This window comes from Haemorhous mexicanus, chromosome 5 (assembly GCF_027477595.1).
Source record: "Haemorhous mexicanus isolate bHaeMex1 chromosome 5, bHaeMex1.pri, whole genome shotgun sequence".
Classification (NCBI taxonomy): Eukaryota; Metazoa; Chordata; class Aves; order Passeriformes; family Fringillidae; genus Haemorhous; species Haemorhous mexicanus.
In genome coordinates, this window is record NC_082345.1 from 55,757,068 (window position 1) to 55,784,994 (window position 27,927).

At 35.6% G+C, this 27,927-nt stretch overlaps 1 protein-coding gene across 1 annotated transcript in view; it reads right to left on the reverse strand.

Moving 5' to 3' along the window:
- Positions 1-27,927, reverse strand: part of GRM8 (glutamate metabotropic receptor 8) — a 306,292-nt gene that overhangs the window by 34,557 nt on the left and 243,808 nt on the right. The window contains exon 8 of the mRNA XM_059847892.1: positions 8,263-9,198. Coding sequence (XP_059703875.1) covers positions 8,263-9,198 — 936 coding nt within the window. The remainder of the gene's footprint in view (positions 1-8,262; positions 9,199-27,927) is intronic.

Here is a 27,927-nt window from a genome sequence, read left to right on the forward strand (position 1 = left end):
AAAGCCTTGTTAGTGTGTGTCTTCTGTCTTTCCTGCATGTGTTTACTTGCTTTCAGTAAGGTACCAGCCTCACTAAGCTACAACAAAAGCTATTGACATACTGCTTCCAACTTGGCAAGGGCTAGCAAGAACATGAAGTTTCCCAAGAGAATCCTAGAAATAGTTCCACACAATTTCTAGAGAGTGTTCTATTTAAAGATTTTCTCTTTGTCTTAGCAAGAGTATAAGTGTTAAGGATAGTTCCAATTAACTTTCTCTTAGCCATAGCTTTTTTTTTTCTCTACGATGTGGGTTTATCAATTCATTCTTAGCTGAAAAAAATCTCTCTTCCTGTCTACTTACAAACATTTTTCACTAAGTGATAAATTTGCTTAAAGATATTTTCCATATGGTTTGTGTTATCACTGGTTTTACTTTACGCAAATTAAACCAGCCCTTACAGTGCCCCAAAACCTAAGATTTTTTAAATGCTGGAAGGTTTTATCTTAAACTGCACTTGTTGAAGAAAACCAGATTTTTAGCACTGAAGAAATCAGAGCCAAAAGATCAATATTTTTGTGAGGTGAATCTGATTCTTAAAAATACAGTAGCTAAAGTATATTTTTTTCAATATTATCTTTATGAAACATTTCTGGTCTGTCACAAACTTCTTTCTGTGATTATTGATCCTTTTTTTAACAAAAAAGATGATGAGTTCTTTAGCTATCTGTGCTTCACAAAATTATTTCTGCTTCTCAGTAAGGATTAATTACTTATCACAGGGGCCAGCAAGTAGCCAAAAAGATCTATTTAAAGTTCTTTAGTATGCAATTCCATCTTCATCTACTTGTAACCAACTGTCTGACATTCCCCAGGATGGGGTAGGATGCTGATCACAGGCAAATTTAATTTTTCTGGCAGCTCATTCCTGACTTCGGTAGAAAAGCCATCATTCATGATGGGGCCAGAAGCAAACATGTCAGACAAGCAAAATGCCAGTGTTCTCCATTATGTGGCAGGTGCACATCTTTTCAATGTATGCAGCTAGGTACGCCAGCTCAGTGCTCATGCCGGAACAGACATGCAGCTTTGCAGAAATGAAAAGGGTTTGCAACCCTCAGGTGCACACATGAGCCCCTCACTGGGCTAAAAAATAAAAAATATATTTTACTAAATACTTCCCTTCTTTCTTGGAGGAGCTGGCATTGTCTCTCTTTGTGAAACATCCTATAAAACTTATCATAGGTTGGACTAAATGATCTTAAAGGTCTTTTCCAACATAGTTCATTCTGTGACTGTGTAATTAAAATCAGAGCTCAACACGCATACTCAAAATCCTTGTATCTTCATTAATGAAATGAGCAAAGTCAATTCTCACTCTAAAGGCAATGGGCATATCTTAAAACAATAAAGCCCAGTCCTTAAAATTACATATGCTTTAACTTTGCACAGCCATTCAGGAAGAACACTTCCTGAAACTCAGGTACACACTATGCTGTGCAGCTGAATAACGAAAAAACTTAACAGGGGCTAGAAATTCGAAAAAGTAGCATTTTCTAAAGAAGTACTTGGCCGAAAACTCATCAAAAATCTTTTCATAAGTGTTTTTTTTAAATGCAAGACTGGTGTTACAGTCAACAGTCCAGACATTTTTCAGTTTAAGAAAGTGGAAACAGTTTAAAACTTGTGAAATTATGCTCTTTAAATACCAGAACTGCTCTGCTTCAAAATTTCAGTTTAAACTTACAAGAATAGAAAAGGTTGAAACTCAAAAAAAGCATTGAAAATGCCTACAATATTTTAAATTACCCAAACCAATCCATCAGTTTTGTCTCACTTATCAGCTAATAAACTTGAAAAAAATAAAAATATAATCACATTCTTTTCCTAAGAAATAACTTTTGGAAAGGGTTCCCACAAAGCAAATTTTGAAAGAAAAGAGGATCTCTATGTTTAGCTGGTTTCTCATTAGAGGTATCTTTTGCAGGTGTGCTGCCACCCAGGAGAAGTACGACTACTCCTCTTTCCTCTAACACCAGCTCGTGGGAGGCTGGGAGGGAAAACAGACTTGGGGGCTGCTGAAACCCTTTGTTCAGCCCGAGGGTGAACAAGCAATAACCTAGCAATGACCATGGCCTGCATGGCACTGAATATCTTCCAGCTGGAGGGGAACACGCTCCCTCAGTGACAAACAAGGAGCAAGGACCTTCCTCTCAGACAGAAAGGGAGCAGAGAATTATTGGACAATAAACTGTGATTTTGTCAGACTCTTGTTCACATCTCTTTTAATAGTCTGCTTCAATAGTGGAACAACAAAGTTCCAATTTCTGCAGAAGATTAGGTCAAAGGTTGGAGGAACTTATGAAGCATAGAAATAATTTTTTTATGAAATTTTACATTTGAAAAAACATGAAATGAGAAGGATGAAAAGTTTCTCCATTCTTAACATGATTTACAGTGAGAGGGAGGGATATTTCTGTCAAATAATCTGGTGAATTTTAACTAATTTTGTGTTCCAAGATACGGAATAATGCAGTCATTAGGTTGGAAAAGACCTCAAACATCATCAAATCCAATCACTGACCTAACATTGCCAAGTCCACCACTAAACCATGTCTCTAAGTGCCACATTTATGTCTTTTAAACACCTCCAGGGACAGTGACACCACCACTTCCCTGTTCAATGCTAGACCACCCTTTCAGTGAAGAAGTTTTTCCTGACATCCAACCTAAACCTGCCGTGCCACAGCCTGATGCAATTTTCTCTTGTCCTATCACTTGCTACCTAGGAGAAAAAACAACACCCTCCTTGCTACAGAAAAGTGTAGAAACAAGCTAAACAAATCCAGTTTTATGAGTTGCTTCTTATGAATCTTGTACTTTGGACATGCAAAAATTCAAATATTGATAGGTTTTTTTAATCTTGGAAGTACTCCCACATTCTAAAGAATCTGAATCAAAAAACATTAGGAGCCCAGAAATGGAGTTTTGAACAATGATACACAGCTGAATGTGGAATGTATCACTTCAGCACTCTTCTAACTTCTGCTCCTGTAATAAAAGAATGAAAAACTGTTTCAAACATCGCTCAGATTAATCCTCATGATATGCACAGTGTTGGCAGCAGAGATTCCAGTTTCATCAAGCCAAAAATTATTCATAAAATGAAAGAAATGCTAAATTTATAAGTTTTTAAATGCTAAATTTATAAACTTTTCTGGACTTTTTCTTATGATGTGCATTGCAGACTACCTGCAGAGCTAGATCTCCACATCCAGTCTGGATTAGAAGAGAATGCTTTGAGCTGAAGAACAAACTCAGTGCTGTGCCCTTCATGAATTCAATCTGAGGAATCATTAAGATGCTGTTTTCCTGCAGTCACAGGAATATATTTAGTCAAGAATTCATAATGTAAACACACTCACACAAGAGATGATTTGTATACTTTTTTAGAAATATGGGAGATGGAAAAAGTCTCTACCTGAACTATCATTAGTAGTTGTTTTCTTTAAAATAATGAATGTATATTACTACTCTGATGGAACTAGCTCTTCCACCTACTGAGAATTGAATTTCTTTATCTTGACAATTACAGCAGTAATTTACAAGTCAAATTAATAGTGGAATACTTTTGGTATTGTTTCTAACTTCTTTTAGTGTTACTAACAAACAGATGGATCTAAGATCCACTGAACAATAAATCCAGCATGAAAAGAGCTGGAATAGTAAGATCTAAGGATAATAATTTATGAGAAAATTTAAATTATAAAATTACAATTTTTCTATATTGCAGTTATGAAAAGAGAGGTCAGAGTTGTCAGAATAATTGAAAATACATTAAAATTTATCTTCCTTGTTAGATCACACCTTGTAATTGCTTCCAGTTGGAGGAGATCAAAGAAATTATTCAGTCTTTTTATGGTCTTTCCTTAGCAAAAAGTGAAACATCTTTTCATTCACAGTATGGGAAACATGTATTCATCTTCTCATTCAAGCAAATTATTTCCAGATTAATATAATAAATTTTGTCTGATAATAATGATGTGTGATAATAATCTGTGAACAAACATGATTTATCCACCTGTCAAAAATGCTAAAAGGAAGGGAATTTACAAAGTTCAGTTTATTAAATAGGGTTGTACTTCAGACAGCCATCTATCCTCAGAAGGTTTTAGTGCAATCTGCCATTTTAACTTAATCTTACACAGGAATTGAAACACCTGTTTTAATCACTCAGCTATTCAACATATTTTTCGGTGGCATTCTGGTCATTATGACATTTCAGAGATCTCTATCCCAGATGATTCCAGTACTTCCAGTGTTTGGCTATATACATGTGCATGACACAGAGAAAAGCCATAATCACAGAATGATTTCTGACAGAATTTCTCTCCTTTGCCTCTAAAAGACTTTACTGACATTAATGTGTTAGCAAATTCGTGGTTTATGTCTTAGGGGGCCATTTATCTTTCAGTTTAATGACAAACTGTAAAAATTTAAAATTTTGTAGTAAGTTCTTTTCATGAAGAGGAAGCTGTCAAAGAAGGCATGAACACAAATGGACAAAATCATGAACTAGACAAAAAAAGAATCACACAGAACCTAAAGTCAATGTTCATTTTTTCTCTGCAGGACATCTGTAAGAATGGCAACCTCAAAATAGTGTGTTTAGCACCATAGGGCATTTATATTCTGCTATTTATATTATTGCTTGAAAATAAGGACAAATGAGTAAACATGGAGATCAATACAAGCCACCAAGCTTGAATTCTGCCAGGGTGTTTTGGATTTGGATTTAACATTTTTTTATTTATCTCTGTATATATATTAATTTCTTGAATAATATAAGTAGTTTTCTCAATTTTATGTTAGTTTCAAACTTACCGTAAAATGAGATGATAAAAATTTTGAAAAACAGCATTTGTTATAAGGACTGTAAAAATATTACAAATGTCAAGACTAGAAATCAACATATTCCCATGGCATCTTTTTGAATTACCTTAACTTTTACAACTTTTTTTTCTTATGGATATGTCACTGCATGCAAATTCAGACATTTAACTCAGCTGCATTCACCAGCTAGAGACCCAAGATCCTTCATGAGTGAAAGAGAGCAGTTTCCCATTCTGTGCTTCACAGCAAGCACATATCACCAAGATTCCTAGTCTGTCTGCAGATAAGTACTTATGCTTATTTAAATTACCTTCATCATTCATATTTGAATTTGATTGATGCCAACACTCAATTTATGGACTTGTGCTGACTCTACATGTTTACACTCCTCTAGACTATTTACAGAATCTCCTAGGTAACTTATACTTTTGAATTGATCCCCAAGGTCACTAAATGTAAGGGTAAGTTTTCTAAGGTGAGCTTTGAGTTTTGGATCTAGACATCTATTTTCAGCACTGATAGTACTTTTTTTTGTTTATCGGTGGTATTGACAGTGAAATAAAAGCTGCTCAGTAGGTTTGTTATTTAATTAGAGTTAATTGAATACCTAAGTGCACAACCTCTTTCAAGAAATGCTTAGTAACTTCTGCTATTATTGCAAGCACTGCTAATGTCTAGGAAAACTGAAATTCCTAAAAACATTTTGGAAAAGTTTTAATTACTCATTATTCAAACAGAAGCGAATCTAAAGTTAGCAACTGGAAGTACCCCTGGCAAGTAATGAATAAATTTATTAGTGATAAATTAATGATAAATTTATTACTGTCATCATTTCATAAAGGAAAAATTGCTTTAAGATAGCACTTTAAAATTCCCAGCTTTTATTGCTCTGTTCTCTCTCAGTAGGCTCAAGCCATAAAAAAGAAATAATTTCAGGATTCTAAAATAACTGCAATGTAAGTAAGCACCAAAAGAAGTCCATGTAAGTTTTTCATTTGTTTCATCCTCCAAAAAGATCATAATATCAAATTTCAAATAAAATATTCTAGAATATACTACCTTGTTTTTAAAATGCTATTATGGTGCTATGCATCAACTGAGAAACCATAAGTTTATTTAGACCATGCTTATGTGTGCAGTAAGATTTATACATTTTTATCCCATTCAGAGAAGTATTTAGGTTGTATGGAATATGTTCACTGTTAAGAAGATGTCTGTAAAACTCTGTGTGGAAGCATGTTTTTATTTGCAGCAAAAAGAAGCACTTTGGAAAGAATTATTTGAATTACATAGCTACTGTATTATCACTTTTTCCCTTCATAAAGAAAAGGAAAGAAAACAAATAATTTAGAAAGAAAAATGGGAATTAACAGTGAAATTTAATGTTAGAAGCTGTGTGATTTAGCATCATTTGTGCAGTCTTGGGCTTCGAAAAAGAAATGCAGAAGAGATGTTCATTAATCTCATCTTTAAAGGTTGAAACCAAATCGTCCTTTACTACAATCCAAGGTGAACTGATGGTTTAAATCAAAGTCACTGCATGGTTACCAGCAGAGAAATATTTCCTATTTCAAGACTCAATTATTTTGGTTCAAGTACTTGCCATAAACCTGACCAGATCAAGCTGTTAAAAGTACTACACATTTATACAACAAAGCATTTTTTGTGACTTAAGCCTACAAATACAAAAACCAATTTACCTAAACATGTTTTCCTACGTCAAATGGGATTTTTTAACTTGCTCTATCTGTCATAAGCCATTACCTTGGTACTCACTTTGATGCCTTGCCAAGGCTGACCTAGAGCAGAGGCGAGATGGAGTTAAAGTATAAAGCAGGTATTTATTGAAAGGTCTCAATGGAAACACCTTGGGCAGTACAAGATCCCAGTCAGGGCTACACCCAAGATGAACCCAAAATGGTCCAAAAAATGGACCACTGGTCATGAGGTATCTCACTTTTATAAGTTCTGCTCCATTTTCACATAGGAGTTAATTGTTCAATTATAGCTTTAGGTTATGAAGTCCCATTCCTCTTGATTTTCTCTCTTCCGTCCATGTTGTTTATGCTCCTGGGCCTGAAATTTGGATCAGCTGTCCTTGGTTCCCAGCTAGAAAAGGAATTGTTTTGTCTAGCTACTCTGTGAAGTGATTTTACCATCCCTTAATATGAAGCATGGAACTACACACTAAAGCAGTACAGAATCTGAAAAATATAAAAGCTAAAACCTAAGGCATCAACTTCCCCAACTTAATCCAAAAAGCCAAGAAAATAAGGCTGATTCAATTCAGTAAGCCTGCTTCAATTTCTAGAGAGGAAACTATTTTTTTCTGCCACACTCTACCCCATACAATTCTTCTGCTTGAATTAGAAAGCGTTTCATCAAGGTATACAGAACTGTTCTTTAATTCCAGCAACAAGTGTGCCCCCTAAACTAGAGACATGTCAAACTTTTCCACAATTATAAGTGAACACATGCTGACTTTTCCAATTGCATTAAAATGAATATTTGAAAACATTATACTAAACCTGCTTGTAGGAAAGACAAGAATTTATGTGAAAGACTGTTAACTTTAATTTTGTATTTTTAAGAATTTCCATGTATCAAATATTTGCAGTTTTGAAGACTGATGTTAGCATTAATCCTTTTCCTTGCCTAACTTGTCATTTTCACCACTGTCACCTCAATAAATACTCACACAGTTGACATTTACCTCTGCCTTCCCATTAAAACAGAAGAGAGTCACATGTCTGATGTGGTTTGCATCTAAGTATCAATCATTTCATTTCTTATTAAATCATCAGGAAAGTGTTTTATTTTTGCATCCATATAATAATAAGTGAATTATGCCTTATATGAATTTACACACACTTGATTCACAATTTAATTCCTCCTGTTCTATTTTGGGTTCTTTTAAATTTTTAAAGTTTTGCATCAACCAGAGACAAAAGTAATTCTTTTCATTCTGCCCAGGCATTTTTCTTCATTATTTTTGACAAATGTAAGTTGATCTTCTTACACTTGTGGAATGCAACCAGTTCTATCAGATCTGTAGATGATAACAAAGATTGATAGTGCTTCATGTAACAGGCCACAGCATCACTGAAGGGCAATAACAAATGCTAGAAGAAACAGTCATTAAAGGTTATATGGAGAAATTGTCAACATTTTATACCAGTCACACAACAATCACAATCACAATCAGTTTCTTGTGTTAATACATGGGAAACCTGTTTTTGGAAACATATGCTTTATTGTCTGTGCATTCTGATGGTTTGTTTGCCATTCAGAATTACTCATTTGTAAGAGTGGGAATGTTTTTGTGCTGTAATTATTGAGAGATGAAAATAGAAAAAGAGCAGTGTTTTGATAGGTAAACAAATCACTTACCTTCTCTGCTGATTGGGCCGTACCAAAAAAGATTGGAATAAAAGCTAACCAAATTATGCAGGTTGTGTACATAGTAAATCCAATAGGTTTTGCTTCATTGAAGGTCTCTGGAACCCCTCTTGTTTTAATAGCATAAACAGTGCATGTGACCATCAAGAGAATACTATATCCAAGGGAACAAATGAGAGAAAGATCTGAAATGTCACATTTGAGAACTCCTCTGGCATTTTCTGGTTCAAGTGTCCTCTGCTCTCCGTAGTCTACAATGGTATGTGGTGGATCAATAGCAAACCAGATGAAGACTCCAATAAGCTGAAAGGATATGAGGCTGAAAGTGATCACCAGCTGAGAAGCCGGACTAATAAATTTGGGAGCTGTGACAGATTTTTTACCTTGTTCAAATATTCTGTGAATCCTGTTTGTTTTGGTAAGTAATGCAGCATAGCTGAAACACATGCCGAGTCCTAAAAAGATCCTTCGAAACGAGCAGACCACTGTATCAGGAGCTGCAATCATTAAAAAAGTAATGGAGTAACAGAGAAAAATCCCAGTCAGGAGCACGTAGCTGAGCTCCCGCCCAGAGGCCCTGACGATGGGCGTGTCGTTGTAGCGGACAAATGTCACAATCACGAAGGTGGTGGCAATTATCCCGAGAATAGCTATGAAGACAGGCACGATGGCCCAGGGAGAATGCCACTCCAGTTTGATTATAGGGATAAGCTGGCAATCCGTACGGTTGGCATTTGGCCTCTTGTTAATGGGGCAGAGCTCACAGTTGAATTCATCCACCTGGTAGTGGTAGCCCTCACAGCGCTCGCAGTGCCAGCAGCAGGGCACTCCCTTCACGGTTTTCTTTCTTTCCCCAGCTTTACAGGGCAGGCTGCAGACAGATGCTGGATGAGTGTGTTCTCTGTTAGCCCACTGCATATCTTCTACCTGTGGGTATAAAAAATTAATGAGACTTCCATTTTCCTTCATTTATAATATCCTAATCCTGGCCACAGGTTTGTCATAAATCACTACTTGCTGACAGCACAAATACAGTTTACCATAATAAGAAACCTGTTTCTTTCCCTTGCACTGACTTTAAAAAAGTGTTAAATGATTGTGTCCAATAAATCATTCATGCCACAAGCTTGATGAGTGCCATTAGTTTCTATTTACCTCTTTACTGCTGACCAAATTGACATCTGTAAAGATATTTATCGACTCCAAGCTAGTTTAAAAGCAAAAAACCCCATACACAGTGCTGTAAAAAGTTAATCACATGCAAATATAAATATCAGCAGTTCTCAAACATTTAATTACAAAATAAGTCTATTTTCAGAGTGAGCATCAGAGCAATTTCTGGTACAGTAAAGAAATAGATTAAAATCTCCATGCATCAGCTCTAGCAAAACAAAGAGTTCCATGGTCTGTGATGCCACCCCTTCTACAAATGTGGATATTTTATACTTTTCCACTTCTGATACCTTGAAATGCTCAAAAGTGTTTTGTTTGCATTTCTAGAAGATTAAAATAAGTATATACCTCTTTCTGAATAACAATGGAAAAAGATGTCATGACTATTGCCTTAGTTCTCCTGATATAATAAGTCCAGGGATCCTTTTGTAGCACAGAACAATGGAATCTTGTTTTAGAAATCCTAGCTTTCTCCACAGCAGCACATTAGCAAAATACACTTTTTTCATTTACCCGTGTATTCTTCCTGCTTGCCCCGCAAATGAAATCTGAATAGGGAACTCCTGGATTTAAAGAATTTCCTACTTAAAATTATCACTCAGTTTGGTGCCAGCTGTCCTTAGCCCACCCTTATTAAAGCCCTGTTGTGCAGAGGTCACTGAGAGTGAACCAGAGCTGTGGGTAGAGCAGAGCCCTGGTGGGAGCAGAACCCCTCCTTGTTGCTCCAGGCCCCACCTTTCATTCCTTTGTGAGGTGGTGAGCACTCAAGGACAAAGCACTTTCCTTGTTCTTGCCTATTAAGTACTTAGCACTTTTGTTTCATTTGGAGGCTGTATTCATAAGCAGTAACAAAACTTCAGGCATCAGGAATGTTTTCAGTTCCTTCTGGAGGAGGACAGAATGAGGACAGATCATAAAAAGGGGTAATTTTGGCCTATAAAGTTTCCTTTTTCAGCAATTTTTCAACAATTTTTTTTTTTTAGAGGAAATCACACCGTAGCATTGCTGGCCTTAGATGCCTACCCTAGAGAGCCAGAGCACCAGTTACAGCCCTGCACAGGGTGAATAAAGCAGCAACAAGCAGCCAGACTCCTGCTCTCCTCTGTGCCCCTTCGGTGCAGAACTTTGATGTTGTTCTCCACTCCAAGGGACCACAGAGCCACAAGGAGACAAGAATCACTCATAAAGCCTGCTCTGTGAACCCTCAGAGTCACTCGAGGATTTCAGTGGGAGGGGATCCTGAATCCCCAGAAGTCAACCAAGGATTGTGATGACTATGCAAAATACATCATCTGGTGACTTCGGAAAAGAAAATAATTTAAGCAATTAGCTTCCTAAAAAATACAAGAATAACCCAGTTTTGTATGAAACAGCTTTGATACAGCTCCAGCAGAGCACTTGATACACTGAGAAAAAATTCACCTCTACTACAATCTCCTGGTTTTAATCATTGAAATCCTAAAAGCCCACATAACCCCTTATTGTTTCATCTACTGGATGTGAGAAAAAACATGCTATGATGAAATCAGCATGATAGTGAAGGCAATTTACCTTCACATTGTTGCTAGGAGAATAAATACAAATCTTGTGATTTAGTCACGCACTACAGTAATGGGAGGCAACATTAAACCATGGTCATTAATCCAGAACTGTGGATGAGTTTGGAATGACTCAGAAAACCGCAGTACTGCATATTGGCTAGATTATAGCCCACAATACAGAATCACCAGGAGAGCAGACACCACCTTCTCCAGCATAGACTTAGAATGGCATGGACAGGCAATATCTCATACTGCAGAAAGCCTGACAGGATAAAGCTTACCTGTTCCTGCTTTTAAACATGTTTGAATTAGAAAGGTGAGTTTATACCAGATCAGTATTTAATACTGTGACACTACTGTGGTTCTTTTCTGTCATCAAGCATCCTAAGGCCACACTTCCTGTATTGTGAATCAATGGCTTAAGTAAGTACAGAGAATTCCCTTTTGTCTTTTAGAACTTCTACTTTACTAAAAAGAAAATTTTAAAATCAAAACAAAAAAAAAGGAAAATCCTTTAATTGTATAGCTATTTACAAGTTCACATACTGTTGTCCTGACAGTATTATAATAGACTAAAAACATGCCTAAAATCTCTAAATCTCTTCACAGTTTGCAAAACATTTAAGTGCCTCAGATTACTTCACATTGGCAACAACTGATAATAAATTCTTACTTCTGAAGTTAGCTGGCAAAGATTCATATATGTTTTTCACTTTGATACATCTGACACAAACTAAAAAATATATAATTTCCAGCATATAAAGTTATATTAAGTCAGGAATGTTGAAAAACTCACTGGATAAAGAATTGTTTTCCCTAATAAATTAATTATTATTATGAGCACTATTGACTGGTTAGCCATAGAAAAAGTCAAACACAAATGAATCTTAAAGCATAAAAAGTTCTAAATCAATGTAGAAAATAACCAGAATGAATGGTTGGGGCAGGAGGCTTTTAAAAGGTATAAATCCTATGTTTTAAAATCTTGATTATCTGGATTAATTTTCTAGGCAGAAAAACACATGTAGGTGACCTAGATTTAGCAAAAAGCTTTAAAAAAAAGTTATTGGTTCTTGCTCATTAGTTTTGTACTAGTGCAAATAGTAGTACTTTTGTACTACTATTTAAGGTGAAAGAGGAGAGATATGTTCCCAAGAAACATTGGCCAGTGTTTGAAAGCGAAAATCGCTTTAAAATACATGTATATCTGATAAAATTCTGGCATTGTAGGATGATAACTCTGGAAATTTGTGGAAAGATGGGATTCTCCCACGAACACAACAGTCTGACAACTCAGTTTATCGCTCTATTAACAAGCAATGTGCCACAGTAAGAACCAATGGGCAGAGCAAAGCTGTTAATTCTGAGGAACTGATGGTCACATTGATCTGTATTTGAAATTAGAGTCCACAGAAGAAGGTTGTATTGACCTAATTTTGACATAGTTCAGTGGGCTTCATTAATGAAGATTAACTGTCCTGGAAAGTATATTCTATTTTCATTTCAGTCAAAAGCAACCCCATTCACCTAGGCCAAGACTCACTCCACAATGAGCAAGTGTGCTAAGTGAGAATAATTAATAGACTCCTTTCAGTAGCTGACTCTTGATTGAAACCAAAATGCTGATGTGTGTATATCCTCAGACTGCTACTTGGACAATACTGTAGCAGGGGCAGAAAATAGAGCAGGGGAAACTATACTTCAGAGTGAGCACTGTGCTTTCATTACACTTGAACAGGTGTGTTAAGGGTTTCTGTGTATGCAGACCTTAATAACTGAAAAGTCATGCGAATTCTGGTCATCTGGTTCACTCCCAGCTATCCACAACCTGCAGCAGTCTTTGCCTGTAATGTATTTTTGAGTTATTTTTTTGCATAATATAAAAGTAATAAGTAAATGCAGTACAAAACATAATTACAATAGTCTTAAATATCTATCAGTTTTTTCACTGATTGTATGTATTAAAGATTCCAGTTTCTTGAACTTGTGCAGAAGATTCACCCATGTCATTACTCTTCCCTCTTTATGAGCTAGTATTATTGATCCCACTACTTCTCTGAGATTAACTTTATACAATAAATGACAGCAGGAACTGTTAAGAAACTACAGAACAAGGGGGGATCATTTGGGAACATAGAACAAGGGACAATTATAATTTTCAGAACTACTGAAAACCCGTAATAGTCAAGCTTTAAAGGCAGTTGCTGGATGCTTATCCTCTTCCAAAATCATAATTTTTTATGTAGACATAAAAACTTTGCAGTGGAACTTTCAAAAGTGCCAAAGGGAACTTGCTCAATATAGCTAATTAATTTAAATGAGAGTTAAGTGCCTTGTCTGTTTAACTGCTTTTGAAAATCCCACTATGCTTCCATCTGCAGTTTTCACAACAAAAATACTTTGGAAAGCTTGCCCTAAAGTGATCCAGAAGTTCAACTAACTTCAGGGGATCTTAACTTTAGGCACACATTTCTAAAGATTGTCATGGTGGAAAGAAACTGTCAAAAAGGCCAAAGTCAGACAAAAAAAAAAAAAAAAAAAAAAAAACACAGAAAGGAAGGTGAGTTTTGACATTGAAAAAGGATTAAGTTCTGCAACTCTTCAGCTCTTACTGATTAAAATGTCTGGGTCTGTAGCACTCTTTATATTGCTCAGACCCTACCAAGGCTGAGCAGGTCTCAGATTGTTAAGTAGCCTTGGGCAAACATGCTTTCTGAAAGACTTATTTTGTCACCTCATTTTCATGTGACATCTTCTAGATCCAGCTCACTACAGTTCACTACAAGGCAAAGTTCATTGCTGAATGTACCTGATATCATCTAGCTCAGCCGGACTTGAATAGCCCAGCTCTGTACCTAGTATTAGTAATGGTTTAAACATTTTCTCAGTTTTATTCCAGTAGCTTCTCTGAATTTGGAAAATGCCTGATAGGTTGATGTGCTATCATGAAATACCTCACATTTCCCTAAGATGCAGTTCCATTTCCTACTATTCCAATACTTGCCTGAGTGAAAACATCAGAAATACTTTGACAGCATGTCTGCAAGATGTGGATTCATTTGCTATGAAATGGATCATGATACAAAAAGAGAATGGCTTAGTTGCTATTTCAATGGGCATAAAAATCATCTCTACATGAGATATCTGCCTGATGGAACTGCAATTTGCTTTAATGTGCAGCATTAGGATTCACAGTTCACTAAACTATTAAAATACAGACAAAATGCCATTTCATATCAAAAGCAAATAAACACCTCTGTTCTTCATGAACACTGCAAACACAATTCCCTCTAATATCTAATAATAGAGCTAAAAATTAATGATGTGAGAACTTGGCTAAAAGAATACAAGTTTACATGATACAGTACAAATAGCACGTTCACTTTTCTGGAACCCACATTCTTCCAATAATCAGGCAACTCATTCATTTAGCAATGCTCTCAGCAACTGGAGAGGATTGATCAAAAATGCTACTAATAGGTTAAATATAATTTCTGAATCACGTGTCCAATATATATGTACAAAAGCACTCCGTTCCCTGTTCTTAATCATAGTGGAGAAACTTATCAGTTATTTAATTCAGCAACCCATGAACAATACAAAGGCACCTGGACAACCTTCAAAGGGTTTTTCAGAGTACATTACTTGGGAAATATTTAAATGTTTCTGATTATGCTATAATCAGAAACTTGCAAGAATTTTCATTTTTCTTTCAAATCTTAGAGGCAGTTATTCATTGTAAAAATGAAAAATTAATCTTTAATTGTCTTATTGTAACAAATGGAATTATGTGAGTTCTGGCTAGAGTAATGCAAATGGTAATTAGAAGAGTTGTGGAACAGACAGACTGAAGTCAGTTAGCCAAGACTTTCAGAGGATCAGGAGTCTCATATATAAAATCATGGGACTTTAAATAGATATTGATATTCTTAGCCATAACAATGACAAAGAACTGAAATATCACCTCCAGCTAGGATTTTTCTTATTTTTATCTCAAGTTCCTGAAAGTTTTTATCTTCTGACAAAAAGGCCCATTATAGGAGTATAGGAAGTGAGAGAATTAAGGGAATTTCATCTGGCATTTAGATTTTTAAATCATCTTACATATCTATTCTCACAGTAAAAGTTAATGTACCTTGTACAATCAAGTAATCTGAACCATTGAAACCCAAAATTAAACTGAAACTGGTTCAACTAAATGAATTCATTATGAGTCTAAATATAATGATCATTCCATTCTGACTGCTAGATAGACTTATCCCATTAAAGAAGAGCTGGGTATACATACAACTATTTAAGCAGGCATGTACAGAAGGAAAATAAGACAATGACATTAAATACAATTTATATTAAAATAAAACAAAATTGAGACTTACTCCAGATTGCCATGCTAGTATAAGATCGCTATCATTACCAAATGTGCCATAATTGCTGTAAAATATTTATATCATTCACCCTATACAGATATTTTTCCTAACAACTGAGATGTCATTTTCTTTAATTTTAGGCACAGATATTTCAAGAGTTCTGTAAAGAACATGGAATTATATATTTGGTTTTACCATGTACTGGTTGAAAACTAATGCAGTCTAATATCAGCTTGAGGAGTCTGAGAAGCTTGATGAGTATGAAAGGATCAGGCTGAAATACTACAAGACAAATAATTTTTTCTCTTTTTCTTCAGGATCAGAAGTACACATTGTTGAAAGAATCTAGATGGAAGCTGATTTCTCCTAACTGTAAATCCACTTGCCCAAATTTCTTCCTAGGGAAACAACTTACCTCTCTCACAGCTTTCTTAAAGGAAAAACAGTTAAATTTAACATCATTTTTGTTGGAATGTTTATTGAATGTTTATTTGAATATTTATATACTATTTACAGGTATGTATGTATAATTTTTTTAATGTAAAAAACATCATCATAGCTCTGTGCTTTCTCAGCATATCATAATTTTCTTGTCATCTCCAGTTTTCAGAACTGCAATATCACCAATCTCTCGAATTATAAAGAGAATGCATTTTTATTGTTCTGAACATGTTAACAAGTCATTCTCAGACAAAGAAAAATACCTATAGGGAATGATGCTCTAAGGTAATACATAAAAATTGAAAAGAACGCTATTAAAATATAAAGACTCTTATGTTCATAAATAGAAAAGTTTTAATACTTGTCTTGCTTTATTAATGCAAATATGTTATTTAGTGGGCTGATACTGTAATTTTACCTCAAAGAAACCAACCCTAGTCATTAAGTCATATAATTAATTACTGCTGAATACTTACAGAGAGGAACACACTGTGTTAATCTAAAATGGGGAATAATCATCCACGGTATCACAACATACAGAGAGTGTTTTTTAGTGCTATACAATCTTAAACTGCCACCCTTTATATGGCTTGGGATCTAGCTTCCTTTCTTTTTCATTGGTCTTGGCTTGTTTTGGTTTGGGGATTTTTGGGGGTTTTTTGTTTTGTTTTTTACTTAGGCATTTCTCCTCCCATTATTTGGTTTCTTCTGATTCTTTCAGAATTGCTGGCCCTAGCAGATAATTGGTACAAAGGCAGGAGGAGCTGCAGTGTAATATCTTCTTCAGTTTGCCAAACAAGAAACATTAATGTGGATGGAATATTTGGGAAACATCATTTTATTCTCAAATGCCTTGGGGAGTAGACAACACAAAGTGCAGTGATTAGCAGGTCGTCAAATAAACAGCTACTGTTACTGCACTGTGTAACCACCAAATGGAATTTTACAGAAATCTAGTAGGCACTTCTATTCAATATATGCAATTTTTTTTCTTTACTGAAAGCATGAACCATAGCCTCTTTCTGAAAATAGCCTCTTTATTTACAATTACCCCCAACCAAATCAAAGAAGCCGAACAAACCAAAACATACCACCACAGAAACATCCCATTCTAGATGACATTGGCAGACTTCAGATTTTTTGAAAGCTCTTTCAGTGGTCTAGTTTCTATATTTTTAAAACATATAATTAGTACCAATGTATCAGACTGAAAATCAGGTTTCCAAAGTCATTCTTTATGCAGACCACTTTCACACAATCTCTCTCGCATATCCTTACCTAGAGGTCCCTGCTGCCCTTACATGTCCCTGACATGCACTTGAAGAGAATTTTATGAGCATTTATAAATAAAACTCATGATTTTCAATCCCTGTGTACACACAGGGATTGAAGTCATTATGCACTACCAAAAGCAGACTGTGCCATAATTTTGGATATGTAATTAAACAGGTGTTCAAGAAAAGACTGGATGTGGCACTAAGTGCCATGGTCTTGTTGACAAGATGTTGTTATGTCATAGGTTGGACTTCATGATCTCAAGGGTCTTTTCCAATTTAGATGATTCTGTGAATCTATGTTCATAAACATTCAAATTAAAAACAAACTAACTAAATTCCCCAACAACTTATCAAATTTAGATTTTGAAATTAATGGGCTTTTGAGAGGAAATCTTCCACCATCACATTTTTTGTCAACTGATTGGTTTTGATCAGCTCTAGTACTAAGGCTATGTGAGCCATAATGCTTGAAGTACTTTTTTACTTCCTGCAGTTGGTCATGCAGAAATAGCCTGCAAGCATACTTTAAAAAATTTAGTGTTTTGAGAAAAGAAAAGGAGCATAGTTCTTGCAAAGAGTTTTTCAACCTTACTTTCTTGTGCCTGGAGAATCTCCTTCATTCTTCCCAAGGCCCTTAATAGCTAATAGCTTAGCTGTATTTCTTGATGAAAGTTTTAATACCCATAACAAACATTCTCCCTTCCAAATGCAGTTCTTTTAGCTAGCTACAGTTACCTAAATTAGAGCTGGCTTGTCCCAAGCCTAGTGCTCCATAGCTACTGTGTTTCCCTCCAATCTGTCAGGTGCCTTTCAAACCCTATGGTCCCAGATTCTTCCTCACTTCACAGCTTAGCATAGACAAAAGGAACACAAGGGGCTCAGCACAGTTACCTTTTGAATTTATTATAGATTCTTTTTTTTTTAATTTTAAGACTGTATCATTTCATAATTCCCATTTTTTGGATAAAAAATATTCACCATGGCATGCTTTTAATTATTGTATTGGTTAAAAGTGAGTTTATCAAAACTAAGAACTCCAAACTCCTTCATGATGGGTTGTGAAACAAATGTACTGGGCTAAACCTTCAGCTGATTTAGTTCAGCCCAGTAAGTTTAGTACCATTGTGCTAGCAAGTTATTATTTCTTAAGGGGATGACCCATCACAGTTTTTGTTATCATTAATATTTAATTATTTTAAAAATAGAAATTAGGCAATCACAAAACGCCTCAGTTCAATATGAAGAAAAAGATGCTGATAAATTTGTTTAGATTTTAATCCTCCTCCACTATTTTTAAATGGTTTAATCTACCTCCTATTTCTTGATCAGAGCAAAAGGCACTGTGTGCATGAAACTGAAACTGAATGGTTCTAAATTCCACCCTGCACAACCCTTCCTACAAATTAATACCAACACAGATAACATATTATTTTTATTCCTGCTCTGCTCACAGACCAAAATGCCAAGGTGTGCTAAGGGCTATACAAATATACAATAAAAAATTATGGTCTCAATCCCAAAGAATTTACAGTCAAACTAAAAGATAAAGGAGAGCAGAGTATTGGCAGAATACAGAACTGACCATCCTAAAACTATTAAGGCAACACAGACCAGCATGACAGTCAGCAGCCACCTCAAACAGTGGCTTTTTGAGGAAATTTTGCCAAGAAAGATTTTTAAGGAGGCAACAGAAAGAGGAAACCAGGGCAATTTTGTATCTATTTACTGAGCTTTCCATCCAAGCATAAGACAGCACAAGTCATTGTCTTCACCAGTGACCTCTCAAAGAGTACCATAAAACAAAGCTGAAATATCCTGTACATCTTAGCTTCTAAAAAATGTTTTAGCATAGTGAAGCACTTGAAATTTTGGGTAAAGTTGCCCTCACTTCAGCAACCTTCATTGACTCTGACAGAGGAACAGCCAAACTCAGCTGAAATAGAGGGATCAAATTTATTTACTTGCCTGAAAAAAAAGAGGCACTAAACTGTTCTTGACATATTTGTCCAACCTATTTTTAGGAAAGAAAAGCTGTAGTACATTATACTTTGAAACATATCAAACTCTAAATCTCAGAACACTACTTTAAGATGGTTTCCCACTTGATGGCACATATCTTATTTTCCAGCTCTTCACGAAGGGTCAGATCTTTTCACGCCAAAGACTTTGAATTTTCAGTGCTACTTAAACACAAGAAATCACACTAGCCCTTTAAACACAGTTCCAGACAGGAAGTAAGACCACATACACAAAAAGTGTGAAAGTCTAAACTAACTCAGAACAGGCAGAAAACAGACTGGATTTTATACTGAGATTTCCAGCAGCAGGAGAAGAGCTTTCGCTACCAAGTTAGTGCTGTTGCTTAGCATGAAGAGTCAATAATTAAATTTAAAATTCTGAAGAGAGACCTAGTGATCTGGAAGCAACAAAAACAAAGAAGAGGAAGAAGTTTAAACTAGAGAAAGTGCTACACAACATGTTTAGTCAGGGGGGGAAGAAACAAACCAAACCCAAAAATACCTCTTACTAAAGAAACAAGGGTGAAGATTTTCAAAATGAGAGAAAGTGATAGGGTTTCAAAAATATTGGGATTTATTTTATAATATTTACAGAACTGAGTAGATAGCAAGCTCTTGAGACTAAATGGGGAAGTATGGAGAATTTGAAATGGGAAACCTAGTGCTCACATGCTAAAAAGGGAGGGAATGAAGAAGCCAGGAAATTATCAATCATTTATTTTGACTTGGATTCAAAGAAAAATCCTGAAAGAAATAAACAACACATTTCAAAAACACAGAGAAAACAAACAGGACAAGTAACAGCCAAAAGGGATCTGTCATCAGTGGGCTGTCACATTTCCTTCAGTGAGAGGGTAACAGGCAATGTGGATGAGAGACAAGCAGCCAGGTGTCATTTATCTTAACATTAGAAAGATTTTTGACAACATCTCAAATTACACTCTCAGTCACAAGCAACCTAGTGAAACAGATTTAGCCCCTAAGGGCTTGGTGCAAATTATATCAGAAAGCTGAGGAAAGATAAAATTTGTAGTTGATTTACTGTCAGAAGGGAAGGGATGGCACTGGGTGTGGTCTAGAAAGGTCTATTGTTAGTCTGCTATTATTCAATATTTGTAATAACCACTCATTTTGTCTGGATCATAAAATAGAGTATAGGGTGATCAGATTTGGGCAGTAACACTGGGAAAGGCTGAAGCACCATGCTGAAGGTCAGAATACTTATTTCAAATGATACTGCAGAGTCTGAAAAAATGAAGCATACAGTTTAACAGGGACAACTAGCACTACATTATGGGTCAGGAAGGACAGTAGTGGCAGCTCTGCAGAAGAAAAAGAGATCTCAGGACTCCAGTAGATTGTGATATATTGAATGGATGTCGTCCTGTTGCAAAAGGGGCAAATGCCAGATAAATGCAGATAGATACCACAGTCTTCCCCCTCTACTCTCCATCATGACTACATGAAATTATGTTTCTCTTGTGCTCTGCACTAGTGAGACTGCAGTCAGAACACTTTCTGAAGGTTAGGTCATTGTGTCTCCCTTTGAAGGAGAATCAAATGGGGAGTCCAGAGGAGATCTGCAAAGATCAGAAGCACGTCTAGAAAACATGATCTATGTGACAAAATTGAACAAATTCCTCTTGTATAGCCTGAAGAAATAACATAGCCTAGGAGGTAAAACAACAGTCTTCAAATACATGAAAAGGATGAGAATGTGCACAATGTACACTGAATAAAATAAGCTTAAATAATAGCAACAAGGAGTAAAATTAGGTGTTCTTAAGACACTTTGGAGAGATAAGATTAGCTAAAAAATGAAAGATAATGTCTTCAGAAGCTGCAAAGTCTTCACCCTTAAAACAACATAAGTGTAGAAGATGCTAACTTTATCTGAGGGCTAGAGAGTCCCTTGAGATCCCTTTTGCTGTCTTCTGTAAGGCAAAGGCAGATTTTAGGTACCAAATATTTTGAGAACAAATAAAAATATCATAACTAGGCTAAATAAACAGGAAAATGGAAAAATGTCAATGTAACCTCTCTTGGCAGCTAAGTTCTTGAGGCTGTCTTTTGCGATTTTACAGAATACCTATTAAGGGAAAAATATTTACAAGAAAAAAATAAAAATGGGAATGATCCTACTTTTCCTATGTCTTGCATAATTAATGATGCATTTTAAATATTGTATGGAAAATTGCTTTTGTTTACAGTGAAAATGCTTCTCTAAGTGTTAGGGAAAGAAGGTGTAAGTAAAAGATATCACCATTGCAGCAATAATAAACTGTTTCCCACATAAGGGAACTTAAATCACTTTGGGATATATTAAGCATCTAGCATGTAAAAAAGAAGTCCAAATTGGAGTCCTATATGTGAATGGAAAGCAGGTAGAGAACTTGTCCTTAATCAGTAAAGTGATGCACAACCTGAAGCAAAAGAATTTTCTAAATAAATAACCAGGTTTATAACTCCATAAATCTTTCATGGCTGTCTTCTAGAGCTCTTGCTAAAGACTGCTAAAGACAGTCTTGTATTCAGCACAAAACCAAGTGTAGGAGTCCAGTTGCTTCTATGCCTCCCAGCTTTTGCTCAAGGGATAGAGGACATTGCCTCTGAGGGGATTATTAGAAGATCAAACCCGCCAAACAAATGAAAGCCAGAAAACTTTAGAAGTGATGACACCATCTCTGAATCACTATGCAAAATCAATATTTACAGCTCACTTGCTCCAACCAGCCCAGGGCAGCCCAGTAGCTAATTACCCTCATCCTTAGACTCTTTTAGCATGTCTGCATTAGATATCTCTCACGTAATTCCAATCCACTCCTTCTCCTACTAGCCAAATTAACTATGCCTAACATAGTTCTTTTCCTGAATAATCCTTTCTGTATTGGAAGAGATTACCACAACCCCCCTCAGTGCAGTTTTCTTGAGGCTAAACAACCCTAGTTTGCTCAATCTTCCCCTAAAGGCATACTTTTAGATGGCTGATCATTTTAATTGCATACAGCTGGACTCTCTCCAGCTACTTTACTTTTCCAATGGAAATCACAGTTCTGCTAAGGAGCTCACAGCACTGAAGAAGAGAGAACAGATGAATTACATCACAAGTCTAGGAGTTCACCTCTGGTGAAGCAAATCAGTTAACCATTTCAAAGCTATCACTTAGCCTTATGCCTAAGTTTTCCATAAAAGGGGAGGTCAATTCATTTCCTGCAGTTACCGGGAAGAGCACTGCAATCCTCCTTGTTTGACCCAGTAATTCCAAGTATATTTTATTGACATATTCAACACTAAATCTGTTTACTGTGAGCTGAAGTTACAATGAAATTAGCTATGCATTCTTCATTCCCTGTGTTAAGATGTATTAATATCACCATTAAATCTAGTGATACCATTTCAGATATTCAGAAAATAATTCCCTATCTTTAAATATTTTTTAAATAGTGTTTGGGGATTTATCAGGATGAAAAGTCCTGGATAAATATTAGATGACTATCCTAAAATAATTAAAATAATATTAGTGCAAGATGAAGAGAATTGCAGTAGAGCAAACAGAAAAAAAATAATAATACAGTAATGTTCTGCTAACTGCTGGTTATTCTCTTTCATCATATGATAACTATTGAAGGCCTTTTTCATTTTCCATTTAATGATTGTTAATTTAGTGGTAGACTTCCATTATGTAACACAAATAAACAATAACTAATTTAATCATTTAATCTGCAATTTTTGCTTTTAAGGACTTTTAAACAATTTGCTTCAAGCTTTAAAGGGCAGCTCAATTTTCAAATTACAAGACATATAAATTTTGGGGTGGTGTCAATGCTAAAAGTCACATTAGCTTGTACCAGCGGAGTAGCTAACCCTGCTCTGAAGTCCTATTTATGAATGCAAAACTCTCTGGGAATTCATTTAAAAGCTCCTGAATTTTTATTGTTTTATTGTTCTATCACTGCTCTCTTTTTTTACTGTGAAAGAGAAAATAATTTTTTAAAATGTAAGTGCAATGCTTGTCATTCGAGTTTGTTGAAAAAACAGGAATACTCTTGGTCATGTTGTTATGGCTATTCAAAGTACAGTTCATTCTAATCATACCATTTTTACAAAGGATGAACACAAAAAGCTATAAAATATCTACCATCCACTCAAGAATCCTGTGACAAATTCACAGTCAAACATACAACTGCAACTTCATGATTTGTTTGAGGAACCTGACTTTCACTCACCCTGACAAGGTGAGAAAAAAGTCACTACTGATCCTAACTCTCAAGCAGAGACTCTTTCACTGGCAATTTCCTATCATTCTAATGAAGAAAAAATGGTTATCAAATTTCAGGACATTTTCCCAGCAGCTATCTTTTATCCATTTTCTGTTTTGTTTATGTGTTTGTTTTTCTATAGAGAATCAATCAAGAAGTCTATTTCATTGAGGGGGAAAAAAGACTATGAGGACCAAAGTAAAAAACCTTCAGAAGTTGTCATTCTTCTTCAGTTCTTCCAAGGTCATTGGTTCTTGAATCTAAGTTCTGTTTTGATTTTCAGTCATGTCTGAAATAGTTTCTGTCTAATATGGGCACTTCTGAAAATCCTTCAATGGTCTTTTAACATCTGTATTCAGCCTATTTCCTCTCCATCACAAAGCTTTTTATATCAATACAACCCATAACCTTTCAATAGCATAAAATCTCAATTTTATTCCATGTTTCTTGTATTTTTTGTCTTGTATCCACTGTGCCCTACTGTTGACTTATCTTTTTAATCTAGAATTGGTTTTCAGCAGACACAATTTTCATATTGACCTAACAGTAGGGAAAACCAAATCCTGAGTCATACTACTTGACAAGTGCTAAGATCAGGACTAGTTTTGTGAAACCTAACTAGTCTAGAAACCATAAGAGTCTCTTCTATTTTTAGCCTTTTGTAGAATAAAGAAAGATAACAGTACAATTTTGAAAAGAATAGAAGAACCTTAGACATTTTTGCTTGTCTCATTTAGTTTTATTTTTAACCCAGCATCAACAATTTTCAGTCAAATTACATGGGTTTGTTAGAGTGAAAGTTTGAACTCTACTGCCTTATTACATGCAGGCAGAAGAACACCCTGCAGGCCATATGATTGTCATATTTTGTTTATAGATATAATCATATACAGCACCAAGTGCTTTTGTTGTGTATTTCACTGTACTGTGTTCTTTTGTTAAACACAGGGCTTAGGTTCAGCATTTTAAAAACATCTATCAATTTTATAATAGCTACCACAGCAAAGGAAGAGGCTTTCTGACTTCTTTAATGAAATACAGTGGCCTACAGCAAAGCTTGAAACTTATTTAATGCAGTTATGGAAAACATCAGAAGTTTGTTGAGTAATTTTCTTTTCCCATGTCACAAGAAAGGGAACTAATGGATTTTGAATCTGTAACTTCCAAAAATAATTGACTAATTTCAGTGTTGATGGATTCCTTCAGTATTAGATACAAGACATGAGGCCTAGAAAAGAAGAGAAATCAAATACTGATTCAAATCTCTTTATGATCTGGCTGCCTGAAGGGAAGCTCACTGTCACTGTGAGGTTCCGAATTTTTACTAGTTCACCAATCACTGTGCTTAAGGCTGATGGTGGTTATGGCTGTCTCTCTGATATTTCATCACATCAGTGTACTTTTAATTTATAGTTTTCGTCACAAATCAAGATCATTATGGAAAAAGGGATGCCCCTGAGTCTTTTATATCCTCAGTGCCTACACTCAATAAATGTGAAAGCTTATGCATCTTATTATTTCTAAGAGTATTTTTGAAATCTGTTATTGTAAAATCTCTTTTTTATTTTAACAGAACTCTTGTGCTCTGGTGAAAAACAAAACAAAACAAAACACACAAAAATCCCAAACCAAACAACAAAACAAATACAAGTGAATTCTGTCTTTAAAATTCACTGTTTTCACTTGAAGCACAGAATCATAGAAAGGCCTGTGCTCAAAGCAACCAGAAAGATCATCAAGTTCCAACCCCTCTGCTGTGAGCAGGGTCAGCTTTCACTAGACCAGGTTGCTTAGAATCCCATCCAACCCAGCCTCGAACAGCTCCATGGAAACATGCAGGGGGTTTATAGGCTTTGGATTTTTCTTAGGGAGGAGTATCACGGAAGTTGATATCCACTTGAGCATTTTAACTGCATCAGCTAAATGTGTGATTTTGAAATCACCCATAATTGTGTCTGCCTGAAGACTCATCAGAAGATTAAAATCTAACTTGGAGGAATATGGATTTAAATCTACATATTTCTTTCATACTGGGGTCTTTAAACACAGATTTTGGTAGATCAAAACAATGTATAAGCTTGAAATGCAGTCTTAGATTGTTTCAAATTGTATTTTAAATATGTGTGATTTTTTTTTTTAAGTCAAATATTTTTAGAATTTTAAAATTCTTGAACATTTCAACTTTTCTTTTTCCAGCTGGTACTTAGCTTTAAAAACAGAGTATTTTAAAATGCATTTAGAGCATTTTAAAATAAATGTCCAGAGAAAAAAAAAAATGAACCAAAACAAACTGAATGGGTTTCTAAGGAAAGGAACTCAGGAAGTCATTATTAAAACTTTAGGACTGGGACTATTTCCATCTTCTGCCACTGACAAAAGCCACCAGTCAACATCTGTGTCTCGCCCTTATAACAGCACATGCAATACAGAACACAGTTTCTAAGGGTGAATTCATTCTTAATCATAAAAAGAACTTGATTCAAATTATAAGTGCAAGGAAAAACAAGCTTGTTTCTGACAACATTACTTGTACAGATATTACATGGTTGAGAGCTCAAATTTGCTAAACCCACACATTTGGAGAGAACTTTTGCGTGTGACCTGGTATGCAAAATACTGTTGCAATATGAATAAAACATAACTTCTGCAGAAAAAGCTACCTTTGCCTGGATTTTGATTCACCATAAAAAAATTTTTTTTTTTTTTTGGAAGAAAGCATTTTAACTATCAGACTGAAAATTAAGTTATCTTTTTTCTACTGATAAAGAAAATAAAATTATGAAAGTAAACAACAGAAAACATTGACAGTTAATGTCTCGGCAATGAGCAGAAGTTCTATGGCAATTATTTCTTCCTTTAAAATCATACTAAAAGTTTAAAAGGTCTGGTTGTTTCCAGTATATTAAGATCACTTAAAGCTAGGAAACCTTGGAGAGTAAAAGGACTTGACCAAAAAAGGTGTAAATTTACATGGTCAGAATCATCAGACAATCAGGTTCTTTGAGATTATTGTCGGACATGTCTAAATATTTGCTTTCAAAGTTTCCTTGTGCCTGTCAAAGACTGAGATACCTTATTCAAACTCAATAATCGTGAAAAATTTTAATTTAGAAGATCGTTAGTGTTTCTTAATTTAATTTATCCTCTCTATCAGTATTGTCATGCATTTGTTTTGTAAGTAGGACTGATCAGAAGGCATGAAGTGCCTGTATCTGGAAGCTATAGTTGCTTCAGAGGAAATTTAAAGGTCAGTTGGCCTAAAGGAGAGCATTAATGCTGCTGAAGTGTCCATGAAAAAAGCAGCATCAGAGCTAGAAGGGTCTCTGCAGCTGGTGAAGCCTGCTGAGAAAGAGCCCCTTCGGGAGCATGATACTGAGTCTTTATCCAGCCAGTCAGCACTTTCTGCCCAAAGGGAAAACCAGCACTGCAATGAGAAAGGAACAAGTCTGAAGCTTGACAAGAACCCTGCAGAGTCAGTTTCTGGCTTTGAGGAGCCAGAGACATCAGCAGAGCAAACCTGAATCCTGATGGTGGTGGCCAGAGAAAGACTGGGGCTGGCTACCAGGTGAGAAGCCACAGCCCAGAAAACAAACCTGCAGCCAAAATATGATATAAATTAGCAAAGAGCATCTTAAAGAAAAGGAAAATTTAAAAGTAGGGGGAATGAGGAAATCAGAAATAGAAAAGGGAAACCTTTCAATTAAGTTATTTAGCTGGAAGATATGTTCTAGTTTGTCTTACAATAATTTTTCCAAGGGTTGAACTGTACTAAAAACCTGATACTTTCAAGATTTATTTTTCTGACAGGGAAAATGAACAGACTAATAAAAACTATAAATTTTCTGAAGCACAATACCAGCTGCATAGATGAACATAATCATAAACACATCATAGCTACAATGTTACCACACAATTTGGGGAAGAAATAACTGCAAAAAACCAGAGTAGAGATATCTACAGAGGATATCTAGCTTAAAAACATTCACTAAAAATCATAGTTACATGTGTCTTCATTAAAAGTAAACTAGAGGAGAAAGGGTACGGGGAGAAAGTATTATATTTTAAAAGCATCTCTTTTAAAGAGCAGCAGGGTAAAAATTGTTCTGCCATCTTAATACTGCTTCACTTTCAATAAATATAGATGTTTTCACCGAAACTAATGAAAACATCCACTGTGTTCCCTATGATTCATTGGCAATCAAAAGCACTTCGTAATTTGCAATATCATGATCTGGAGTATTGACAATTATTCAAAAAGATTGCTTGGTTTTAATATATTTTGTCTAGTGAGAGGAAGCAACAGCTTTGTCACAGCAAATCATCATCTGTCATAGCTGCCATCAACACCTGCTAAGAGTTCAGTGAGTGTGCAGGAGGAGCGAGCCCTGCGTGCCTGCTTGCCTCCTGGCCGGTGTGAGCAGGGCTGTGCAGCAGAGCAGGGCCTGGTGGAGCAAGAGCAGGACCCTAACACAAGGCTGGGAGCAGAAGCTTGCACTGCAGGGCACTGTGCCAGCCACTCATATCTTCACAGCTCCACATACTGGACAGAGCCTGCCTGAGAGTTGGAAAAACCAGTTGCG